The 13,964-nt window shown below is 52.1% G+C and overlaps 1 protein-coding gene across 13 annotated transcripts in view; it reads right to left on the bottom strand.

The window, feature by feature from the left end:
- TCOF1 (treacle ribosome biogenesis factor 1) overlaps positions 1-13,388 on the bottom strand; it is a 39,121-nt gene extending 25,733 nt beyond the window's left edge. For all 13 annotated transcript variants that reach the window (XR_010660922.1, XR_010660921.1, XM_065918903.1 and 10 more), the window contains exons 1-9: positions 13,236-13,388; positions 10,810-10,865; positions 7,856-8,001; positions 5,106-5,179; positions 4,108-4,294; positions 3,421-3,494; positions 1,494-1,724; positions 464-673; positions 27-263 (exon numbers count right to left, since the gene is read on the bottom strand). Coding sequence is in view for 11 of the 13 variants with exons in the window: in XM_065918903.1 (XP_065774975.1) it covers positions 27-263; positions 464-673; positions 1,494-1,724; positions 3,421-3,494; positions 4,108-4,294; positions 5,106-5,179; positions 7,856-8,001; positions 10,810-10,865; positions 13,236-13,343 (1,323 nt within the window). In the remaining 2 variants the exon portion in view is untranslated. The remainder of the gene's footprint in view (positions 1-26; positions 264-463; positions 674-1,493; positions 1,725-3,420; positions 3,495-4,107; positions 4,295-5,105; positions 5,180-7,855; positions 8,002-10,809; positions 10,866-13,235) is intronic.
- Between the last annotated feature and the right edge of the window lie 576 nt (positions 13,389-13,964).

Here is a 13,964-nt window from a genome sequence, read left to right as displayed (position 1 = left end):
CAGGGCTGGGCATCCTCCAGCCTCACCTGAGCCAGGCTTGTAGCCTGCCGCGCGGCCGCGGGCGCCTCGCCCTCGCTGTCCGAGCCCTCGCTGCTACTGCTGCTGCTGCTGCTGCTGCTCTCCTCCTTCTGCTTCCTGGGCTGGGTGGCTGCAGGCCCTGCCTTGCCAGGGGCTGCTGGAGGGGCCCCTTTCTTAGGGGAAAGCACCTGGGTGGGTGCTGAGGAGGTGGCTTTAACCTGGGGGATCTTCCCAGAGGGCTTTGCCTGGAGAGAGAGAGAGAAACAGAATTGGGGAGAGAGCCCAGACAGTGGACTCAAGGAAACACAGGAGAGCAGATGGGGCCGAAGACACCAGACACCACATGGCCCTGTGCATGACCGGGGCATGTGGAGCGGGAGAATAGGCCCTCAGAAGGCCTCCTGGGGTGGGGTGCCAGCTCCGGGATCCTCTCTCCAGGTCCCACCTGCACTGGGCTCTTAACAGCTTGTGTCTCCTCCTCGCTGTCTGACTCCTGGCTGCTGCTCTCCGAGTCCTCCTCTGGCTTCCCCGTCATGGCCTGGGTGGCTGTGGGCCCTGCCTTCCCAGGGGGTGCTGGGGTGGCCCCTTTCCCAGGGGTCCCCTTGGCAGGACTAGGAGCAACTTTGATTGGGACGGTTTTCTCCAAGGCCTTCACCTGGTAAAAGAGAAAGCATGGTTTGTTCATTTCTTTCTGAAAACTCTCTTGCGATGTGTTAAGAATAAAGCCTGAGCCCTTAGTGAGGCTCAAGAGACCCCTTGCTTCTCTTCCTACTCCCCGCTTTGACTGACACTCCAGCCAGTATGACTGACCAGCCAGATGGCCATATCTCCTCATTCCTGGGGCCCTCACACCCCCGTCCTTCTCACCTCACCACCAATGCCTCAACCCCTGGGTACCAGATAAGATACCAGTTCCTTATACTAGTTTTCCAGGATGGCCAGGGTGGATAGGCTCCTCACCTGGGCAGGCTCAGGGCTCTAAGGGCCTTTTACCACCAGTCTGACCCCTCATCCTTGCTGCTCTCTGACTCCAACAGTTTCCCAGTGCCTCTGGTTTTCCCTCAGGACATGCCCAGCTGCAGCTGTGGCCACTCACGCAAGAAGGGGATTCTAGCAGATGGAATAGAGCTGGACTCCTATTTGCTAACAAGCCATGATTTGGCCTGAGAAGCCAGAGGGCCAGGTAACTAAAACTTCTCAAGTCCCTTCACAGCAGGACCAGCCAGGACAAAGACAGCAGCCTGTTTACTAGACAGGGGAGCAGAGGTGAAGGGGGTACTGGGCGGGGTTCTTCCCTTTGGGCAGGAAGGGCAATTTCCAGAAGCAGCTGAAGCAAAATCAGGTGCCCTTGCCCTTCAACTCCCAGAGCCCTGCCTCCCTGTCCCCAAACTCCAGGGCCAGTGTCCTCTGGCAGGGGAGGTGCTCTTTACACAGCTGCCCCGGCACCGGAGGAGCAGACCTCCCTTGGGCCTCACCTGACTGGGTGTCCCCGCAGGGGCCTCCTCCTCACTCTCATTGGACTCCTCGCTGCTCTCCGAGACCTCTTCTGGCTTCTTGGCCCTGCTGGCTGGGGTCACAGCACTACCTTTGACTTGGGGTGTTACAACCCCTGCCTTCCCTGGGGTTGGGGCTGCACTTTTTCTCGGAGACTCCTTGACTGCAGCGGCTGAGGATCTGACCTGCAGTGGTTTTACTGCGGCTTTCACCTGGAACAAGAGCATGGGATCAGAGAATCACCCTGTCTACCATTGATGAGTGTAAGATGCTTCATTGTCTGTAAAGCTCTCTCTTAATACCATCTGGTTCTCAAACAACTCCCTAAGACACCATCTTTACACCCATTTTCCAGAAAAAGACAAGAGGCTCAGAGAGGTTAAACCACTAACGCTGATAGTAAGGGGCAGAGCTCTCAACCACCAGCCTCCTCTATACCACCTGGCACACAGGGCTCAGTGGAGGGGCAGCCTCTCTCAAGCAGGACAGCTCATACTTGTCTACCCCTCCAAGTACTAACACAGGATCTGATCATGGTGGCTACAAGGGCCAAGAGGCCAGGACCTGAACTCTAGTCTTGGCACCAGCCTGCCAGGATTCCTGGGGCACACTCCCTCCCTCTCTGGGCTCTGGCCCACTGAAGCTATATGTTTGGCTGCTGGCTTCCAGGGCCAGGTGTGTGCCCCTTCCCTTGACAGAGCCTGGAGATGGAAGCTCAGGGTGCCTTTATAGCTGGCTGTAACTAGGGCCCAAAGGTGGGATGGAATATGAGAGGCAGCCTGCAGTTAGGCCTGCATCTTCAGGGGTTACTGGTTGAGGTGGGAAGGTAAGGTAGGAAGCACCGTGGGTGCCAGGTCAATTTGATCCCAGAATCCTATTGTTCTCTCTCCCCATCTCTCTGCTGGCTGCCCTGGTGCCAGCCTTCAGCATCTCCTGCCAGTATTACTCCAATAGTCCCCTCAACCATCTCACTGCAATTATGAAGCACCGTCCTCCAACCCAGGCCACAACCGGTGATGTTTTGGAACCATAAATCAGGCCATCTCACCTGTGTGCCTGCAACCCTGCAATGGTTTCCCACAGCCCCCAGGACTAAACCCAAACTTCTCTCAGTGGTCCTCATGGTCAGGCACGGATCTGGCCCCTGTCTACCTCAGACTTCATCTTACATCACTTTCCCCTTCATTCATGAAATTGTGACTCACTGTTCCTGAAAAGCACCAAATCTGCTGTGTGTCCATCCTTGCCCATGCTGTCCCTCTGCCCGCATCACATTCCTGTTACTGCTCCTCATGGCTTTCTACATTTTCCATTCATACTAACCATCACCACTGTAGCTAAATTTCTGAGGGTCCCTTTTACTCCCCCATGGCAGCAGGAACCCTGCCTACCAACTTGGAAGGTGCACACTAAGGAATAACCTGCAGGGACTCCAGGTCACGCTTCACAGAAGAGACAAGGCCACGGACTTCCTCAGGCCGGTGCTGAGACCCAGCACTCACTAGCAGACCCAGAACCCCCTCAGTAGCCTGACCCCAGATGGCCACGCGCCTGACCTGTGGCTTTCGCTTGTGCAGCTTTTCCTGCTCGAACACTCACGCCCTGACAGGCCTGCGCGGGGGAGCCCCCTGTGCGTCAGGCCCTGGTCCCCTGCCGCCTCTCCCAGAAAGTCTGCCCCCGCCCACAGGTAGGATGGTGTCTCCCCCCACCAACTCCAGGCCCTCTTCCTGCCCAGAGCACAGTGAAACTCTGGCTCCTAACCTGCCTAGGGCTCAGCCTTCCAGCTCCTGGTCACCCCAAAACACCCACTGAATGGGGAGAGGTACCACTGGGAGGTGAGGCCCCTGGCCAGGCCCCGGGAGGGTTAGAGGTTTGCAGAGGGCCGCTCCGAGGGTCGGGGGCAATTACCTCCAAGTCTGTCTCATCGCTCGAGCTGGTGGTATCCTCACTGGAGCTGTCAGCCTGGTCAGCGGATGCTATTCCTGAGGGATAAACAAGGAGGGGACTGAAGGTCAACCCTTTATAGACCCACCTGCCTCTTGTTGGCACACTCCACGCCAATTACTCAGGGCCAGGTATGAGTACTGCCTCCTCCCCGCGTGGAAGACGAACAGCTGAGGTGCATCCTATACTCCCCCCTGCCCCTGCACAGCTGAGGGCCTGGTAAGAGGTGTAACAATAGGTCCAAACACACAAGCGCCAGCACCTGGGGGCTTGGAAAACCTCCTTCCCCCATCACAGGGCAGCAGGCAGGGCAAATGCCTATTTTACATACGATATAGAGGCAAACCCAGGCCTCTCGGCTTGGCCTCTAAGCCTCTGTGGAGGGCACTGGTACCCACCTAAGAGCAATAAACCAGAAAATGCTCCAACCCCACGCCGGCTGCTCACACTCCCTCAGCAAAGCCTGAGGTGTCCCTGCAGCAGATTCTCTCTCACCCAGGGGAGGGGAAAGTGGCCTGAGGTGGGGGTCCTCGCCATCATGGAGACAACCGCCTGAATTCCAGAATGTCTCGGGGGCCTGCCAAAGCAGTGCCCAGGTCTGCCTCCCCAGCCTGCCCTCGGGGCCTGGCCCTAGAGGTTGGGGCTCCTCACCAGGCGCGGTGGCGATTCTGAGGGCTGACACGCTGCCCTCCTCCTCGGTTTCTGACACCAAGACAGCATTTGCCAAGGGCGCTGTCGTCTTCTGGGGTGACTTCCCAGTGAGGAGATGGGCCACTGCCTTTCCAGGGGCAGAGTGTGTCGTGGAGTTCACCGTCTTGCTGGCTTTCGTGGTCTTTGCCTACAGAGAACAGGAGTGACAGACACTGGGTACGGTCAGGTGGATAAGAGCACAGACCACTTCGGCTCCCACCTCCGCCACTTCTCAGACCCGTGAGCTTGGGCGCATGACCTCCATAAGCCTCTGTTTCTTCATCTTCGAAGTTATGGATTCATCACCAACCTGTGGCCAGTCAAGGAGGGCGCTGAAAACGGTACTTCCCCTCGCAGAGGTGTGAACTGAATTACAGTTCTTAGGACACAGCAGTTTTGCTAAGCAGTAAGTAGCAATTTATTGTAGATGTTATCATGGCCTCGTGATTATTTCTACATATTTTTTGCTAATGCTCCAGTCAGTATCAGGGACACAGTCCTTAACATGTCTGAGACACTGCTTTGTGAATGACCAGAAAATGATATTCTGCCTTCCAAGTAGTTTCCAGTCTAGAAAATGTTTCTCGAGCTTTCAAAGCCACAAGTGTCTTGTTTGCTATGGTGTCTCCACTGCCTCACGTGGTACCTGGAACGTAACTGTATTGGGAATGACTCTCTGAGTGAAGAGCTGAAAGCAGGGCCAGAGGAGGAAAGGAGCCGTCTACCCCAGGTATGTAAGGTGCCCAATGGCTCACAGCAGTAGGCATCATCGCCATCTTACAAAAACCTGAGGCCCGAAGAGGTGAATGGGACACACCATGATCACACAGCTGGTGATTGAGATCTGAATCCAAGTTGGGCAATTACCCACAACCCAATCCTTCTCTGATGCCAGGGAATGTATCCTACAGGGCACTTCACCGCCCATGGGTGACAGTCTGGAAGATGGTCCCACTCACCTTGGCTTTTTCTTTCACACTTGAAGACGAAACTGTCCCTGTGACTGAGGAGTTGGTAGCTGCTAGTCTCGGGGCTGCAAGACACAAATACCCTTTGGGTGAGCCAGACCAGCCTTTTCGCAGGGAAGAAGAAAGGTTTCAGCTCACCTAACAATTCAATTTGTATGGCTGCCTGGTGTTGGCATGAGATTTGAGGCTGAGCCTGGACTGAGGAAGGGCTCGGTAGTGCTCAACCACATCCCTCAGGAGCAAGAGGGGAGAGTGGCAACATGAAAGTTGACTGACTGCATCCCCAGTGGGGTCCCAGCTCCCTGGAGGCTCGAGATACCGAAGGCCCCAGAGGAAAAGGGATTGGCTCCCAGACCTACTGCACACTACCCTGAAGGCCCAAACAACTCCAGGGATGTCATTCCCACAGGCTACCTGCCACACTGCAGCCCCGAACGCCACTTAGCAAGACAGGGGCAGGTCACGCAGCCCCAGGTCCACAGAGAAAGCTGCTCGAATTTAAACCATTTCCCAGTGGGTGGGGAGCTAAACTACAAGACTGGAATCTTGTTAAATGTTGGTTTCTAGATCCTTGTTGCCTTGATACCAGGATACTGTCTCCTTTGAGCTCAGGTTAGGGAAAGATTTCTAATGTATGCTGTAAAATAAAGAAGATGCTGTTGGGGGCTTCCCTGGTGGTCTGGTGATTAAGAATTTGCTTGCCAATGCTGGGGACACAGGTTCAGTCCCTGGTCTGAGAAGATCCCACCTGCCACAGAACACCTAGGCTTATGCATCACAACTATGAAGCCAGTGATCTATAGCCTGTGCTCTGCAATAAGAAACCACTGCAAGGAGAAACCTGTACAATCAAACAAGAGTAGCCACCCCCTCACTGCAACCAGAGAAAACCTTGAACACAGCAAGGAAGGCCCACCACAGCCAAAAATAAATGAATAAACAAAGCCAAGAGAAAACAAGTGTTGATTAGGTTAAAAAATATGATGCTGTTGAGAAGAATGACATGATCTTTTCCTGACATTTAGTTCCATCTCTCATTTTTTTTTTTTTTTTAATTTATTGGCTGAGCTGGGTCTTTGTTGCTTTTCTCTAGTTGCAGAGAACAGGGCTACTCTCCAGTTGTGGTGCGTGGGTTTCTCACTGTGGTGGCCTCTCTCGTTGCAAAGCACATGCTCTAGAGCGCAGGTTCAATAGTTGTGGTGCATGACCTTAGTTGCTCCGTGGCATGTGGGCTCTTCCCGGACCAGGGACTGAACCCATGTTTTTTGCACTGGCAGGCAGTCTCTACCACTGAGCCACCAGGGAAGCCCTGTCTTGATTTTTAATTATGGAACATTTTAGGCCCATTCACAAGTACTGAGGAAGAGGATTAAGCCACCCAGCCCCAACCATTATCAACTTGTGGCCAATCTTATTTCAACTGTGCCCCTCATTCATCCATCCCCAGTGAGTGTTATTCTGAAGAATACACCAGACATCATATCATGTTGCCCAACAATATTTTAGCAAGTTTCTCTCAATGAGGACTCTTAAAAAGTACAATTATAATTCCATTATTAGAGTTTTAAAAATTCATTAATATTGAGTAACCAATCAGTAGGCAGTTTTACAGCTGTTGTTTCAAATAGCTTGTAAGCATGGAAGTAGGCCTGTACGGATGTCTATCTGTATAAGTGCAGATACAAAGGGGAGCGTCGTCAGCAACGTCAGGCTACCCTCCAGGAGATAAGTTTAGGGAGAGAAAAGGGAGCAGGCAAGGGGAACAGGAAACCTCCCACTTCTCTTCTGTGTTTCTGTAGCATTCACAGTGAACTTGTTTTGCATTATAATTTTCAAAGATTAAGCAAAGTATAAAATATATATTCAGTATGATTGCCAATATTTGAAAAAACATGCTAAGGAAAAATAAATGGAAGAATAATTTGCCAAATTATACATGGCCAAGAATATGGGTAATTTTCCCCTACCTCTCTAAAAAGTCATTTTCACATATTCTATAATGAATATAATGAAGTCTGTGTTTCTTTTATAATCAGAAAATATATTTAAAAATTAAGAAGTTACCTTCTATGTAAGTAAAAATCAATAATTCAAAGAAGAATGGTAATTCTTCTGTGGAGCTGTGACCACTGTTGGTTAAAGCACAAACTACCTGGAGAATGGGGGGAGGAGGGGTTGTGAAGGCCTCACAGGGTGGCCCCTGCCGATGCACTGGAACCAGAGGGCCTGGGACAGCGTGCAGGTGCTAAACCTGCTCACTTCAGATAGGCAGCTGCTGAAATAGCCCCTGAGCACACAGAAGAGGCGCCCGCCAGCTGTCATCTCTGAAATCTCTCTAGCAGTTCTTCTGAAAATGTGGGCTGCTTTTCTGTTTTTATCAGAATTATCTGGAAGGCTTAAAAAATGCAGTTCCTGGACTGGAGAGACTGACTCTACAATCCTCTAGACTAAAAGAGCCCATCCATGTTTTTGTTCACCACTGGATTCCTACCCTAGCGCCTGGGACACAATGTCTGGCCTAGAGGAAGGGCTCAAATCAAGACTGAAATAGGTATGTGGGGCTGTTACAACCTTCCCTTTAAAAGGAGCTGGTCCTCTGAGGGCTCACGGAAGGTGCAGCTGGAGGTGTACTCTCCCTTGGAACAATCCAATATACAATAGCCTGTCCCCAAGAGGAGCAGGGTACTGCACTGAGCCCCCAGCTCAGAGACAGGGGCCTTCTCAGCACCCAAGGCTCTTACTGGGTTTGGCGGTTTGGGCTTCTGCCTCCTCCTCCTCCTCCTCTTCCGAGCTCTCTGAGCTGCTGATGGGATCTGATACGCGGGTCCTCTTGGCCTGCAAGGCCGCATCTTCCTCTGCCTTCCGTTTCCGGCCAATCTCCGAAGTTCTGCAGGACAAGGGTGACTGGCAAGCTCGACCAGGGGGCAAGGACAACCCTAGGAGAGTTGGAAAGGAAGACCTCCCACATCCTCCCTGTCCCCAAAGGGAAAGTGTATAAAGAGACTTTAAACAGTGATGAAACAGAGTGCAGAAACAATTTTGTGTTGTGCATCTTCACTCATTTCATTGTATTTTTAGAGTATATTCATCTCCAAACACTCAGGAAGGGTGGACAGTATTTTCTAACAGCAACTAAGAGTCACAGAACTCTAAGTGCCGGCACTAAATACACTTCACAGAACCATCCAGGCTCCTCCTTCCTTCAGGACTTGTGGCACCCACATTAACCTCTTCTTGGAAGACTGCCCAGGTCCCTGGTGTCCCTCAGGCCTCAACTCCAGTACAGCCTTCTCAGAGAGGCCCTCCCTGGTCACCACCGTCCTCTAAGATATTCTCTGCCCCGTTTCATTTTCTTCAAAGCACTTTTCTCTCTCCTGTTATTTTACTTACTTCTACTTGATGCCCCCACTGCATGCCCTGGGAGGGGAGGGCTGGCAGAACTTTTTCCAGCTCACTACAGTACCTAGCCTAAGTTTCACGGCTAAGTGACCTGTCCAAAGTCAATCTGAGGCTCTGGGGAGGATAAGCACTTTGATTGCTGAGTTGCCAGAATTTTCAAGCATCACATCCTTTGAGCCCAGCCTCCTGGCCGAGGGGGTCACTGTCTGCGTGCCACACTCTCCACGTGGGACAGATGTGTCATTCTGCCATGGTTTGGGATGTGCTGCCTGGCTCCCTTGTTCCCAGGAAGGCCATTTGTTGGGAAATCTTCTGCAAAAACATGTTTCATTTATCACACATATAGGTTCACTCTGCCTCTCTTCTCCCCGTGGAATGTAACTTTCACAGGTGCAGAGATTTTTTTCTTCCAGTTTGTTTCCAACTACATCGAGAACAGCTCTGTCCCAGAGTAGGGGCTCACTAAACAGAGGCGAGTAGAGGGGTAATGCCCCCACTGGCCAGGTTTAGCACTTCATTTACTATTATTATCTTCGTTATACTGAAGGAGACAGACTTGGGGAGGTCAAGTTTGTCCAAGGTCATACAGCTGGGTTTGAACCACCAGGTGAGGCTGGCTCTGATGGGCGTGAGGTCCTCATCCAAGTCAGTACCCCTCATCCAGAGAAGGGGCTGGTGGCAGGGGAGGGCGTGTGGCGCAGCTCATTGAAGCAGTTCTCTGGGGAAGGAAGTGCTGCACAAATAGCCAGACACCTGGGCACGTGGAAGAGGAAGTGGGGGGCATGCCCTGTGCTCACCTCAGCAGCAGAGAAGAGCCAAGAACTGAGGGCTGACAGAGCTTGCAAAGACCTCAGCTCTCTACTGGAAGCTGGGATCCCTTCTCTACCATGCCTGCCTTTGCTTACACACCTCTGATGACAGGAATCTCACCACTCTACTGTAGCCCACATCAGTTTTGGACAGCTTTGATGACCAACTGCTTTTATTCAGAAGCTGACACTTGTCTTCCTAAAGCAGGTTCACATGGGTCCCACTTCAGTCTCTCAGGCCCCAGGGAACACCCCACTCCCTTTGTCTCCAAACATGTGCAGATAGTGGTCCCTCCACTGCCCCTCTGCCAACTCTTTTCCACCCAGACAGTTGCGTATTCACTATCATTCCTCATGGGTCACAACTGCAGGTCCTTCACTCCCATAGTTGGCTGTGGTCAGGCCAGTTCATTGAAGGAACGATTATCCCCTCCTTCATTTTCAAACCATTCCTCTGTTGACATGTCCTTGGATTATCCGCCCTCCTTGTTTTGCCTGTTTCACAGGCATTTCACATTAAACATGTCTTTGAAATCTTTCGCTCCATGTTGGGTTCCTTCCATTCAAGCGTACAAGTCAGACACCTGGGAGCTGACTACACTTCTTCTCCAAATCATCTGCAGACCCTCATCTCATCCTCCAGTGTTCTTGCAAACTGTCTCCCTCCTACGCTATTCCTGCCTCAAGCCCATCAGCTCTTGTCTGGAAGCTGACATCCACAGCCTGCCCAGTCAAGCCAGTGTTCTCACTGCTCTCCACTTCACCCTTCCATGGCTGCCACAGCTCTTGGGGCAAAGACACAACTTCTCCTCATGGATGATCAGGCCTGTCACGGGGTGGTCCCTGACGACCATCCAGTCTCGTCTGCACCGCACTGCAGTTACAGGCCTTAAATCAGCAGCTCCCTCTGCCAGGTACACTCCATCAGCCTTTCCACACCTATTGCCAAGTTCACTTCCCCGATCCCTGCAGTTCTCAACTCAAAGGTCACCTCAAGGAAGCCATCCCCTAAACACCTAAATGAGGTGAGGCTAACCTATTCAGGCAGTTTTGGCGCCAGGCACCTCTTTTTCATAATCCTCACCACCACCGTAGTTTTACACTCACTTGTCTCATTCTCTGTGGCGTGCTTACCTCCCTGACTCCAATGCCCGCTCCAGGAAAGGAGCCACCATGCATGTCTCACTCATGACATTATCTCTGTACTGAGAGCCCGGCATTCAGTAGTCACTCAATAAATGCTCATTGACTGAATGAATAACAAGCTGCTGAGAAGCTCTTGTCCTTAAGAGGCACTGAGCACAGCTCTCAGAGTCCTCTCTACTATCAGACAGACACCCGTATCTGTGGTGTAGCTTCCTAGAGGTGATAACAGTATCTACAGTGGGTTATGGGGACAGATCTTAGACCAGATTAGTATCCTAGCTGATTTCATGCTGAGAGCTTGGGGTGTCCCTCCTGCACCCCCTCAGCCCCGTTAGACTTACTGTTGCCAGTGTGTATAGATGTCCAGAAGGGTTACAGACTGCCTCAGGAAACATTTCTGCAGAGAAGCAAAGAGAAAGCAGCAATTAACCCTCCCGAGCACAGCGAGGTTCCTCGTTGGGCCCCACTCTCATGACATCATGATCTGCAGAGAGATGGTTGAGAAGGGGCTCTTTCTGCTCTGGGCAATCTGTCTGCTCGGCTCTGCCAGGACCACCCGAATCTTTCAGAGACACGCAGGGCAAGTACTTTCAACTAAAACCTTTTAAGACAATATTCTGGTGAGAAGTACCTTTGACAGAGTAGAGTGGGAATATTCCAGGCTAGCATTTATCCAGCCTCCCTGGTACTCTCCAGGCTTAGGTGCCACAAGACAGGACTTTTTCCACCTCTGACCTTTCAAAAGTCAGGCTGGTCAATCTCCCCAGGCAGTACGAACCACAGACTAGACACCCACGCTGTCTGCTCACCCACTGGGCAGACACTGGAACCAAATGGTGCCAAACCTTTGGTAGAAGCAAAGCTCTTTGGAGCCAAGATCAGAAGAACTGATCTCTCTCTGCAAATGTCAAGAACCTGGGGTGTCAAGTGCCCCAAGGAGGCTGAGTGAGTGAAGTGCCAGGGATTTAGGCAGAGTGGCCAGGAGGGTGCATCTGGGGTCAGGTAAAGAGAATTTGTTAACTGGATAGTCTACTGTCTTCAGCTCTTTAAGCTTGCAGGTTCTTTCTTTATATGGGGATAACAGCAGTACCCATCTAAGATGTTGCTCTCAGGCCTGAAGGAGACAACCTACAACAGTAACTGTACAGCACAGCGGCCAGTAACATTCAGACTGTAACTGACAGTGAGTGAAAGTCTAAGTTTCACTCTCCTTGGCCCCAGGCACACTGGCTTCCTCACAGTCCCTCAAATCTGTCAGGGGACTCCGCCCCCATCGGGGCTGGCTGGTCTTTCTGTCTCGAATGCTCTCTCCTGCCAACTGCATGGCTCACTCCCTCACTTTCTTCAGGTCCTTGTCCAAAGTCACCTTCTCATTCGGGTTTCACGACCACCCTATAGATAATATAACTCTGACATTCCTTATCCCTTCTACCTGCCTTATTTTTACAACTAGCACCTACCATCACCCTACACATTGTATCATTAACTTAAAAAAATAAAAATTCAGTCATTTGTCTGTTCTTGATGGAATGTATGCTTCATAAGGGCAGGATTCTTTCATCCAGGCAAATGCCCCAAAGAAGACAGGTACTCCCTTTCGTTCCCTGTAGCTGTTAAGTGATATAAGTGAAGTAAGAAAAGCTACTGAGGTCCAAAGATTGGGAAAAGCACAGATGATGTCTTATTTGTAATCCTTTAGTCTCTCCCAGAGGTCCTGAGAGCAAGTATCATGACCAGAGCCTACACCATAGCCACAGGGGCACTGACTAATCAAATCAATAGCCACCACACCAACTTAACACCCTCCAGTGGCTCACCACTACTTTACCAAAACCAAAGAAAGCCCGCCCCCTGCCTCCGTCTCCCCAGAGATCTGTCACCCTTGTACCCCATACTTCAGTCATAAAAAACTTTCTGGCGGCCAGTACATAAGCAACACTTTGCATCTCTACTTGGAACATCCACTTCCTTTTCTCAGATCTCAAAGCAGCATTCACTTCCTCAGGAAAGCAGTTCTGGATATCCCTGACTAAGGCAATCTGCCATTCCTGTCTTAGCACCCTATGCTTCCCATTCTTGGCACTTAATGCAGTGTTGAGTGCACGGTTACTTTCTGGTCCTTTGATTTATGTCAATCTCCCCTAACAGATTTAGCCTGTAAACTCTAATTAGTGAGCCAAGGGACCCTCCTCACTATTCTATATTCCATCACCAGCACCCTCACTGCCAGATTAACAGCTGCTCGAGGAATGGATGAAGTAAGAACGACTACAGCGCGAGTTCAACTCCCCATCAGTACAGAAGAGCTGCTAAGGGTTTGAGCTCCAGCTCAATTAAGTAGCTTCAGGCCCCTTCTCGGGGCGCTCTTTCGCCCCTTCCAGGACTGGTAGCGATCCACTCCTCAGACTCACAGCAACCTTTTAGCCCTAGGGGGCCGCGCCGAGCCACGTGGCCCGAGACTTCGAAACTTTAAACTGTCGCTCCCGGAAGGGGGTGGAGGTAAGGGGCGCGGGAATTATAAAGCCCAGAGCGTCCGATCTCACGTCCCGGCCCGCCCACTCCACAGATAAGGAAACTGAGGCCCAGAAGAACTGGGAGCCACAGAGTTGCGGGGCATAGGTTGCGGCCCCTTCGGCACCCTGGGCCGCGTCCCAGAGCACAGCGGGATCCGAGATCTGGGGGCCCGCAGGCCGCCAGAGGAAGAGGGGCGGGCAGCCTCTCAGTAGATCTTGCACGCGGCCCTCGGACACGGCCCGCGCACGCTTACCTGGCCGCTCTGCTCCTTCACTTCCCGCGCCGCGCGCACATAGCCCGCCTGAAGCAGATGCTGGTAGATCAGGGGAAGCAGCTCCCGCCGCTTCCTGGCCTCAGCCATGCCCGCGACCCCCGGCCTGTCCGTTCACCTGCACGCCCCCCTCAGTCCCCGCCCGCCACTTCCCTTGTGCCCTTAGACCTCGCGCCCCCCACTTCCGGCTCCTCCTCCGCCCGCCGCGCGGCACGCCGGGAAGCGTAGTCTTATCTCCAAAGGTGGCCGGCCCCGCCTCGGCGGATGAAAGGGGAGGAGGCATGGGTAGCAATGAGACCGCCTATTGGCGGGGAGGGCGGGAGTCGGATCCGGACACGCCCCCTGGGCCGCCTAAGATTAGAATACCTCCCCCTTAAATCCTTCAGACTCGCTCCTTGAAGGCATTTGTCTTCCTCTTAGCTGTGTGACAGCTGCAATCGGGTTTTACTCATCTCTGAACATCCTATTCTCCAGCTCTCTCTAGACTCGAACTTCCACTTACCCACTCATTTAATCATTTCACAAATCGTTTTAGAACACATGAACCGGTCATCATTTGTCATCGTTCATTCATTCATTGAATAGTTATTGAGCGCCATAGCTTTGGCAAGCGCTTAGGCTAGGACTGCGGGATATATAAGATGTGGCAGCTGCCCTCAAAGCTCACAGGGAAGAGAGAGGCAGGTAATCAAGCAACTATGGTTCAATGTC

Source organism: Muntiacus reevesi, chromosome 1 (genome assembly GCF_963930625.1).
Source record: "Muntiacus reevesi chromosome 1, mMunRee1.1, whole genome shotgun sequence".
In the NCBI taxonomy this organism is placed as follows: Eukaryota; Metazoa; Chordata; class Mammalia; order Artiodactyla; family Cervidae; genus Muntiacus; species Muntiacus reevesi.
Note: the sequence above shows the minus strand (reverse complement) of the source record. Positions and strands in the feature narration are given on the sequence as shown.